The sequence below is a fragment of the Diadema setosum genome, chromosome 5, assembly GCF_964275005.1.
Source record: "Diadema setosum chromosome 5, eeDiaSeto1, whole genome shotgun sequence".
Lineage (NCBI taxonomy): Eukaryota > Metazoa > Echinodermata > Echinoidea > Diadematoida > Diadematidae > Diadema > Diadema setosum.
The window spans coordinates 35158866-35170866 of NC_092689.1; the positions used below are offsets into that span (position 1 = coordinate 35158866).

At 38.8% G+C, this 12001-nt stretch overlaps 1 protein-coding gene across 1 annotated transcript in view; it reads left to right on the forward strand.

The window, feature by feature from the left end:
- Positions 1 to 3899: 3899 nt before the first annotated feature.
- The window catches only part of LOC140228693 (uncharacterized), a 42449-nt gene continuing 34347 nt past the window's right edge, over positions 3900 to 12001 (forward strand). The window contains exon 1 of the mRNA XM_072308960.1: positions 3900 to 4288. Coding sequence (XP_072165061.1) covers positions 4227 to 4288 — 62 coding nt within the window. The 5' untranslated portion in view covers positions 3900 to 4226. The remainder of the gene's footprint in view (positions 4289 to 12001) is intronic.

Below are 12001 nucleotides of genomic sequence, written 5' to 3' on the forward strand. Positions count from 1 at the left end.
TTTATTTTCTTTTCCTTCTTTTTTTTTTTTTTTTGGGGGGGGGGTCGGATTCTTGTGTGTATGTTCTGTTGCAGAGGTATTGGACAGAGATGAAGCATCTCAGCTAGCGTATTATTGATGTATGTCTGGGTTTATCAATGCTCAGGAGAAACGTGGATGTGTGGAATGCATGCATGTAGAACAAGCTTTCTAGGCAACATTAAAAAAAAAAAAGTTTGTTTAGGTAAAGATAAGTCTCAAGTTGCCACTGCTTTAGAGGAAGGCCTTTGATTTGATTTGTTTTGATTTGATTTGATTTATTCTTTGTATGCCATTTTTTCCAAGTACAAATTGTACATCAATTTCTTCAATTTCACTTTTAACATATCCATACAAAATAACTGTAATATGACTATTTTCATAATTATCATAATTTTCATCAATTATACATTACATCTTTAACATAATTACTAATTACATGATTTTGTCCCTTATGAAAAAACAAAACAACCCTCCCCCCCCCCAAAAAAAAAAAAAGAAAAAAAGAAAAAAATGTGAAATTTCCTTGTGAAATGGAGGCAAATAGAACTATCATCTCATGTATAGTAAAGTCACTATCAAATTATTATCTTGAACACGGATTGTTTGCAGTGTGAAAGTGAGAGATGGTTTGGAGAGTAACGTGAGATGACGTATGTGGTTTGAAGAGATTGGTTGTGTGAATGACATGTGTATGAGAAGTCCCGTTATAGACTGCATTGTCCTGATGGCTAGGCAACCACCAGGAAAATGAATAGACTTGAACGGTAGAAATGCAAACCAATAGCACTAATTTGCACGCCATAAGTGTGGATAAGGTCTGGTCAAAATAACTGCAAGTTCGTCTCTGAAAAGAAAAAGTTGAAGTGCATGCATTAGTCCTCTCTCAAAAGCCAGAGAAATGGGGAAGGTCAAAGACACAATTTATTTTGGGGGCTTAAAAGACAACTGACAGCGTCACTTGCAGCTTTCTAAACATCTCCTACAACACTGATGGTATTACAGTACTGCGTAAGCACTAAAAAGGTAAATGAGAACGATTATCACAGACTAGTGCATTGTAGGTATCCTGTGATGTCTATGCAATATACCAAGCAGTTACGTTATAGGCAAGTTTGCCTAATATATCTCCTTGCTTGCACAGTACGAGTACCACATTTCCAGGTATTTATAGCATTATTTTGGAGCTATACTATAGATATAATATACAAGTATACTTTGCCTTGAGAGTTCTGGTTAAAACTATGTGCAGAGGTGACTCCAAAATAGTACTATTCAGGGGCGGATCCAGGAATTCCGTAAAGAGGGGGCGTGTTTACAAAATTAAAGGGGGGGGGGGGGCGCACGCACCCCTCCCCCATTTTTTTTCTTTTTATTTCTTTTGTTTCAACAAAAAATAAAGGGGGGGGGGCGTGCGCCGGTTGCGGTCCTCCCTGGATCCGCCCCTGCTATTCACTGAGTGGCACAGCCCTGAAGTGTATAGTTCCAGTACTTTTAGGGGCACCAAGGCCTATATAACCAGAATTTCAACATTTTGCAGAGTAGGCACCTACATGTACATATGTGTTATATTTTGGATGAAAAATTTAAACAAAAGAAGGCAAAAATGTGAGGGGGGGGGGGAATTCATTTGGTGGATATGGTGTTATGGAGGGATCCTACACTGGCCTTATGAACTATACTGCCCTACTTTGGCAAAAGGAAGCAAGTGACAAAAGTGACACTTCTCGTAAAAGAGCAAAATGTGTCTGTCATTTACACTGACGTCAATGGACTATCATGATGTCTTATCTAACATATCTCTTAGTAGGATGCATGTTTCTGCATGAAATTTGGCCCGGAAGAAGAGCTCATTATGTGAATTATGAAAACATCAATAACTCAAATTTGGATGGTATGTCACTTGCTTCCTTTTGCCAAAGTAGGGCAGTATAGTTATAGTGTGATGTCAAAACTTAATCACTTTGTGATGTCACAATTGCTTTCTGACTTCATTTTTCAAATACCATATAGTATTTTGCAAACTGTTGTTGTAAAAGTGATGTCATTTTGCAAATAGTATGCCATGGAGTTGAACAGGCCAACATTCTGAAATAGTTGAAAATACCTGTGATCATGTGAAGCTTTTTCAACCATTCATTATGAGATAAATTCTTTATCCAAAGAATACATGTATAGTAAGGGTACTAGGTCTCGCGCAGGGACCTAATGATCGCGCATAGCGTAACTGCGTATAGCAAGCGATATTACGCGTAGGACTAAGCGCAAAATTTGCCGATACGCCCATGGAATAAACATACCTGACTTACCGCTCAACATGAGAAGGAAGCAGGTAAGAAATTTTGATTTCCAACAAATTTTCCACTAAATTTCCAATTTTTTACCTTGTACAAACCTACCTTCCCTTAAAATCTGTTCTAAGGATGTTGTAGCCTAGACGTGTCGTCTCGCTTGTCTCGTTCGGAGTCGATAGAATTCGTAATTTGTTCGATCGATCGTTTACCACGTGACGTCATCATACACAAGAACAATGTATGCTGCCAGCTACGCTGAAATACTGTTAATAAATGGTGTTTTAAGTCAAATTTTAACACAACGATTATAATATTACAAAGGAATAAATATTTCAGTCTATCGAAGTTGAAGTGTGATTTCAATTTGAATTTGCTTGTGATTTCTTGCGCTAACTTGTGATATATTTGTGACAGGGGAGGGCCATAATGATACTGAAGAAAACAAATTAGATGAGAGTGTATGGGTGACGAAAATGAGAGGGTGACGAATGGGTAAGCACACACACAAACACACACACACACACAAAGTATATGTTCATATTTTACTTTTTTCCATTTTATATTACGTGTATATTATTGGTTAAAGTGATTAGAAATATTGTAAGAAAACTTTATAAATGAAAATCATTAACGATTATGAAAATATCAATGATAAAAATAATGATAATAAGAATGATAAAATGATGGTGGTGGAAGTGATAATAATAATAATGAAAATGATAATGATTATGATGATTATGATGATCGATGATGGTGGTGGTGATAATAGTAATAATGATGATAATAATAATAATAACAATAATAATAATAATAATAATGATAATAATAATAACACATAAAATAATAATAATAACAATAATATACACAAGTTAGGTAAAACTGCTGTTGCTTATAACAGGGACAAATTTAATATCAAGTGAAAAAATATTCTACGAAAGCCGGAGCACGTTACAGCCGCAGAGGGGCAGACACTTTCACGCATGAAACTACAGAGGGCAGCTGCGCGATCTTTACATACCCCGAGAAATTGAACGCATAAAAAAAAGTCCGACATACAAACGGCGACAGCGCACTACTCCGTCATCGTATCATCAGGAGATTCTGGGAGGTGATTTTTCTGCTTTTTCGTGATATTCATTGAGAAATTCAGGTACGATTATAGAATAACTTCTATTATAAGAGCATTTCAAATTTACGTGCGCGATATCTAGACCCCTCAACCATACGTACTAAGTATTCGATGCATTTTTCTTCCTGCTTCCAGCAGATCCCCCGTTTTAGTTCTCCCAGGGATCATTTTTAAATCCCCCTGGAGCGCGCGCGTACCCAGTATCGAGGCGCAATATTGCAATAGCGTTCATTGTGCGTGTGCGCTCGTCGGTGCGCGATTGACAACTCATGGATGCATGCATGCTAGCTGTGAAGTACCTCGCATCGGGGAGATTCAACGCCGACGAGCGCCGCCGCGACGGTCCGTAGCCGCTTGTACTAAACCTGAGACCCACGACCACGTGCTACCAGCATAGGGCCTAGGACTAACATTGTTACAGGCTTTTAGTTGGTTTTGCCACTAATTACATAGCTGATTTGACAGTCTGACAGGTGACTTGATAACGCCTAGCTAGGGCCTGATGTAGCCACATACTAACCAACGTGACTCAGTCCAACGTGCAACGAATCTCGTCTTCAGAGAGGTTGTGACTGCTGTTTGATCCACGACTCCACAAGAAAGAGTTAGCTTCCGCGAAGTGAACCAGGCCAGCTCACAAAAGGATCCTACACAAACAAGCTTCTCGTGCTGAAACACTCCTGTACGACTGTACCTTGTCCCTATTTGTTTAGGATTGATAATCACACATATCGAGGCCTGGTGTTGATCTTAAAATCATCGAGCATCAAGTACAAAGTAATTTTATGACCATGGCAGATACAGATAACGGCGAACCTGAAACCAAGAAAACCCGTCTCGAAGTCAGGTAAAAAAAAGCTTAAACAAAAACAAGAAATAACCCGGTTTCTATCGGATGTCACTAACCAAAAAGTCAGATGTAGGCCTAGGCCCAGCTAGGGACATTTTCCAAGCAGTAGGTCTAATCTTTCTTTACACTACTAACAAACTCTAGGCTACTTCCTAATTATCTTGCCATTTTGGTTAATAAATCCTTGATCCTTGTTATAGATCTAACGGTTACTGGGAGAACGCTTTGCGTTCGGCGTTCGGGCTGTGTTTTGCGATCGCAGTTTCTAATTGGTCTAACGGTTAGACAAGTAATGTTTATATAATATTGGATGGCCTTGAGGTTAATACAAGGAAATATTGGACGAGCTATGCACAAATATTGGACGAGTCGAAGACGAGTCCAATATTTTGTTTAGCGAGTCCAATATTTCCTTGTATTGACCAAAAATAGGGCATCCAATATTATCATTATTATCCTACAGAGGATTTTAGCAAAGAATATTTCACTTACCCTTTCTGTCTCTGAGTGCTGTATGGTCTCCATAGACCTGTTTTTACAGCTCTATGATGGTCTCCTACTGTACTTGATCCTGACATGATGGGGTATGGTACACTCTTCAGTGCAAGTTAATTCACTTCATTCCCAGATCTATGTGATCTATGTATTTTGATATACATTCCAAAGGAAACTTAGATCAACGTCGACTTAACTAATTAATATGTGAAATTTGTTTGTATAAACACAGAATTTTAGAAAAAACCTCCGATATTTTAGTTAATTCATGATTGACCAATCACAGACGTTTTTACTTCATATTTCGGGTCATCTCGTATATATCTCAACCAATCGTGGTGCAGTTTATAAAAACTTTGGGGAATCCCCCTCGTGCCGTCCAATATTTTAAATATTGGTCGCCTCGGCAAAAAATATTGGTCGAGTTCAACAAACTTTCTGAGTGGGTCGGAGGTTATGAGGTGCGTCGACAAAATAACACTTGTATTTGGGCTCTAAAAATCCTCTGTATGGATAATAATAGACAATACTGGTTGTCAGTAGATTAAGAAAGATTATGCCAACCATGTTTATGGTATATAATTATAGCAACTGTTGATCTGTAATGTAACAATGATGTAAAGTTAATATTGTTAACAAATTTTACAGGAAATGAAGTGACATGTATGGTTGAGGGGTCTAACGTTAGATATCGCGCACGAAAATTTGTGATGCTCTTATAATAGAAATTATTCCACAATCATACCTGAATTTCTCAATAAATATCACGAAAATGCAGAAAAATCACCTCCCAGAATCTCCTGATGATACGATGACGGAGTAGTGCGCTGTCGCCGTTTGTATGTCGGACTTAATTTTATGCGTTCAATTTCTCGGGGTATGTAAAGGTCACGCAGCTGCCCTACAGTATGTAGTTTCATGCGTGAAAATGTCGGCCCCTCTGCGGCTGTAACATGCTTCGACTTTCGTAGAATATTATAATCGATCGATCGAACAAATTACGATTTCTATCGGCTACGAACGAGGCAAGCGAGACGACACGTCTAGGCTACAACATCCTTAAAGGTAGGGAATCCCATTTGCATGCCTTAAATGAAGAGTTGTATAAATACAGTGGTATGTTGAAGAGAGTATCATTTTAGAAACTCCCATAAAGTATTGAAAGTGGAAGGTAACATTTAGTACATTTTTATTGACCGTTAGATTTTGAATTGAATTTTTTTCGGGGCTCACCGTAAATTCCAGTACATTACTAGGCTACCTTTGCAGACCCATGCACTGCATGTGTGTCCATCCTGTATATTTTGTGAAGAAAGTTCATCAAAACTTACAAACATTTCTATATACATTCTTGCCACATACTCTATATGTTATTACATCAGCTCTTATACTTTTAGACTTGTGTTTATAGATAAAAGATACAGAAGACTGCAACAAAAAGGCTTAAGTGTGGCTGACACACAGAACTACTGAGTAGTTGAGTTTTGTGCATTATTCAAATTGTAGATAACTTTTGACTTCCAAATTTCTCAGCAGTGGCCTAAACAAGTCCCCTGAGGTTCATATTTAATGTTTTGCTGCATTTTGGGAGGTCTGTAAAAGGTATCCCCTACCTTTAAAACAGATTTTAAGCTAAGGTAGGTAAATTACAAGGTAAAAAATTGGAAATTTAGTGAAAAATTTGAACGAAAAAATTGGAAATTTAGTGAAAAATTTGTTAGAAATCAAAAATTCTTACCTGCTTCCTTCTCATGTTTAGCGGTTGTCAGGTATGTTTATTCCATGGGTGTATCGACAAATTTTGCGCTTAGTTCCACATGCTGACATGATGTGGCAGTCTTGCAACTTGTCATCAAGAAGTTTCTAAAATCAATACCATGATCTGGATTATTTCACTTTGAGCTCACTACACTACAGATTGTGAGTACATGTACAGGTGTAGATCTAGACTAGGTCATTTCTTCTATAGATGTGATGGTGCGTGGCAGGGTTTCATATGGTATGACTTATGAGTAATTTGTGTATTTATTTATTTATTTATTTATTTGTTTATTTTTTTTTTTGCTTTTCAAACAAAATGAAAGAAATCCTCTGAATTCCATGAGATTATCATTAACTTTGACTTTGACTTTTTTTAATACCCCATGTAGAGTCCTCTCTCCCCCCCCCCCCCCCCCAAAAAAAAAAAAATAGCATAGCCTTATGAGGTTGTGTGGATACATTCTTACCTCGGACGTCTGAGTTTCCAAGTTAAAGTCAATCAGGTTATGTAACTCATTTCCTGTTACTCAGTAATCATTAGTACCGGTAATGGCATTATTTAGAGACTGCAGACTGCAAGACTAATTTGATAGATTCTGAATACAAGCAGTGCGCTTTTAATAGCACAATTCCTTGGTCTGCAATAATAGTGAATTGTTCATCGTCCTTCCCCTTATAAGATTTTCTTCTCTTTTTTTTTTTTTTTGATGAGGAAGGTTATGTCAAATAAACTTCATTGTAATTTGATATAGTGAATTGAATTTTATCAACCAGTAGATATTGATTTAGTGTCAAACTTTCCTTATGTGAGCCAGAAAAATTGTAATAAATTTGCTGTGGTAGGAAATTGGTCAAAAATGTCTTTCCTCTTCTTCCAAAATTGTACTGAAATCTAGTTATAATTCTGACATCACTCCCATATTAATACTGGTTTTCAAAATGTGAGCTGTCTCAGCCTATAGATGTGGAAGGTATTTGTAACCATTGATGATTGAGATCCACAAGTACAGTCCAAACACATGGGTGAAAGCATGGACCTTGTACCGTATACAAGGACATTCATTGTATCGTTAATTAATTCATGCGCCTATACATCTCAAAAGTGTCACAAAGACATTTTTATTATGCTTCAGCGTTTTGATCCCATCATCATCGCCGCCAGCAAGTCGGGAGAGGAATAAGACAGAGATTCAAGAAATCTAAAACTGTATGCGCAGAAGAAAATAACTCACAAAAATCAAGTACGGTAAAGTGAATGTGCAGTTGTGGTGTATGTTAGGAAATCGTGCCTTAAACAATTTCTCTTGGGAGAAACAGGCAGTTTTTTAAAGAAAGCTAACATTTTGATTGTCATTTGTGATCTCAATATTTTACTTTTCCGCAGCTTATTCCAGAGCAAAAAGGGATGGTAATGGTAGAGAATAGGTATATCTTGCCATTAGGCAAGGTCTTCTGCGTGTGCGAAAATGTGCGAATCAGCAGTTACCCATCTTTTGACACAAAATTTGTCATGTTTTCAGGTTTTGCTGCTCCTCATCATCTGTATTATTTTATTCAAAGACATTTCCGTCTGAAAAAGGCACATCAGCGAAACAAGACTGAAATGAGGGAAAAGATTCTTTTGTTAGTGATGATACATGATCACACAATCGTTATTGTCCAGACACCTGAATGTACTCATTAAGATATACATAATCAGGTGGTGGTGGTGATGATGGGATCAAAGAAAGACCTCCGTTCATAGTCCATGTGTAGTACATGTAGGTCCATGGTGAAAGTAACAGTTAGACCCCGTTTACAGCGCGGGGCTCGGCTGCGGCCGAGCCCGCCTTCATTTCAGTGTAAACGAACAAAAGGCCAAATGTGGGGCCAAAATTGGCCGCGCATTTGGCCACGCTCTTGAGGTGGTCTCGGCCGCGGCTGAGCCCAGTCTTTTCTCAGGGTAAAGGCAAACTGGGCCAAATGCGCGGCCAATTTTAGTCTGGCTTCCAAACCCTCTGCCCGTACTATTTCGCTATTCAGGATATTAACCCTCTCAACGTTGAAAACTAGTATAGTTTAAGGTGGTTTTGTCCTGCAAAGGATTTTTCCTTCGGCAAAGGCCTTTGCACGACCACCGACTTCGTCGCCATGGAATCCAGTTGGCAAAGGGTATGAAAACCAGACTATACCAAATTGCGTTTGTTTACAAGCAGAGCGCCACTACGACAAAATATTGAAAGGTTTGAATTAAAAGTGCGGCCGAGCCGGGCATTGTAAACGGACAAAATTGCGGGGCTCGACCGCAGCTCGGCCCAGCCCTGCACTGTAAATGGGGTCTATGTGACAAAACCATGTTTGTGAAAGTAATTATCGCAGTGATACAGCACCTAACTGCAGAGCCAGACAAGGCAGTAAATCTGCTTTAATCCTCTTTCCTGTTATAAGTGAATGACTAGACAGATAGGCAGTACTTGTGTGTCTACTTTATCATCATGTGCATTCAGTAGCTACAATGTAGCTGTGTAGAAGAAACCTCTCTGTTATGTTTTATTTTATGCTTGCATGCCAAAAGTTGCACTTAGCCTGCAAATGAGTAGTTGTGCCAATGCAAAAGTGGCTCTTGGTGAGATAAGGTGGTGGCCCTACAAATGTATACTACACACCTCGGGCTCATCTGCCATACTTACCTTTTACCTTACCATTGATGATGAGTCGTACAGCCTAGTAGCTACCCTGTGGAAATGCTCCCAAACGTCATTATATGAACTCATTCACATGATGCATACCCAGTATTTATTAATTTAACCTTGTGCTTTGAATGCTGTTTGGCACAGAAAGCCCCATACATGTATAGCATTAACTTATACACACTGTCCAATGTCCCAGGCACAGAAAGGGTTTAGTCTCATGTAAACATAAAGTATGCGTAGCTTTTATGAATGAGTACCACTCGACACATACGGAAATGTAGTGCTTTGCATGGAGTGACCCTTGTTTCATGTTCAGTATAGTGGGCTTTTTACATTTGAGCAGTTCATCATCCAGCTATTCTTGACTAATGATCCCCAACTTGGGGCCCAAGAAACCTTGTCAGTCAGTCCGCAGCACCCGATAATTCGCTCGTATTTATTCAACTCGTATGCAAGCCCGCTCTAGGCTTGCATACGTAATGAGCTGCGTAAGGGGATTTTGTCCTTGGGCTTTCGGCAACAAAAATACACCTTATGTTCACAAATTTGGTATCAAATTCAAGGAAAATATATGATATGTAAACTATCTTCACATGTTACTCAAATTATTGTAAATGAAAAATATCATAGCGTAATTTGAGCTTGAAAAATGATGAAAAAAGTAATTCGTGCAGTACACGTTCAAGACGTTCAAAAAATACCAAATTCACCTTGCGTCTCAATGAAAATGCTTTATTTGGTAGTCCATCTCCAAATCTTTGTATCCATGTAAATATCTTGACAATTTGTTGCTTAATCCGGTCAGGAACCAGTAAAATATACATCGATGTCAGTGCTGATCAGCTTGAAACCGTGCAATCTCAAGAGTAAGCTCTCTCATTGGACAGCGCTTGCATTCAGCGCTTGCATTACGTTATTACGCTGCTACATAACGGTTTCATGCCACTTGCGGTTTCTTGGCACGGGTGTAGTTCAAGCCAAGTTCAAGTGCTGGATGCAAGCACTGTCCAATGAGAGAGCTCTCTCGCGCCACTGTACACTTTGTGTGGAGCATACTTCCGGCTTAGGAGTGAATTTTACAGACATTTCAAAACGGAAAAACTAGTATAAATCATGCTTGCGTCTCCTTGACTCCAATATATGATGAGCATCTAAGTTTCCTCTCTACGAAAAAGCCAAAATCAGAAACAACAGTTTCTTAATCCGGTCAGGAACCAAAAAAGAACTTTAGACGACAAAATCTTCCGTGAAAAGCAGGTAAAATTTTCGCAAATTCAACTGATTATATAGTCATGATAAGATCCGATGTTATACGCAAATTTAGTATCAAAATAAAGATCAAAGTCTGGAGAACAATTTACCGTGACTTGTAGCCATGACGAATGTATGGTACAAGTCGCTACACTGTGAAAACCATAGCCCTATCAAAGTCTCGCAAAATCTCGCACGACGAGACACCTTTCGAACGCTAAGATCGTCAACGAGAGTGCTGAATAAATCTTGCCGGATCGGCTCATTAGCATACGTGCTGCGGACTGACTGTTGTGGTTTGGAGCATCTATGGTAAATACCCATGAGTTCAAAAGCATATTTACACAATCCCTAAAGCTGGTATCTCACTGAGCGGCGAACGTTTGCGAACGTAGCGAATTTGAGATTCGCCAACTTTTCTGACGAATGTTTGCGAAAAATCAAAGTTCGCTTCTGCCATTAGCGACAGTTAGCGACTTTTAGCGATGTTTAGCGACAATTAGCAACACTTCAGCGAATGTTTGCGAAAGTGTTTGGGAAACACAGGTGGCGACTATTAGCGAATGTTAGCAAATATAATGTTAGCGACAATTTTGCAAATGTTAGCGACAGTTTTGCAAATATTAGCAACTGTTTGCAAATCCTTTTCACAATTTTGTGAATGTTCTTGGACCTAGAAAAGTACCAGGCGATTATGTGTAGTCAGACCCATAAAATGAACGTAAAACCTTCCACTGAATTCAGATCTCTTGTGACAGCCGTTCAAGATGGATTTCCAGTATATGGAAATAAATTTCTGCCAAGAAGAGGCTCAATGTGTTGCTATCCTTGAAGAGCTGCTTTGTCAGGCTGCTGCTACAGCTATTGTGCAGCATAAGAGAAATAAAATAAAGAAAAACAAGAAAGGAAGAAGAAAAGAAAGACTGTTTGGGTCAGAGAGTGGTTGTTGCAGAGGACAGACTTGCAGCAATTACATGATGGAGATGTCAAGAGCTTCAAGAACTTTCTTATCTAGAGAGTGGAACCTTGCCTGTTTCAGAAGCTTTTATATAGGAACCATATGGTTACTTGTTCGCTAGCAGTGGTGAATCAAATAAAAATGTTTGCGACACCGTATTACAACCGTTTGCGAATTTTTACAAGTGTTTTGCGAATGTTTGCAACTGTTAGCGAAAATACAAATTCGCAAAGGTTCGCAAAGAAATTTTGAACATGTTCAAAATTTCTTTGCGACAAGAAAAACTGTTTGCAACAATAAAAACAGTTTGCAAACTTTCTTGCGACTGTTAACGAACCTTTTGCAACCCTTTACGAACCCTGGCGAAATCCCAAATTCGCTACATTCGCAAACGTTCGCCGCTCAGTGAGATACCCCTTAATGTGAAGTGTAACTCCTATGTTGCCCCACTATCATCAAAGTTTGTTAACTTAGAGATGACTTTGTTAGCCAGCTGAGTGTGAACCTAATCAAATGTCTTTGGTTCTTAGTGCCAAAACCGCTATGCTGAGTTCATGAGATAATGGAAAGAAG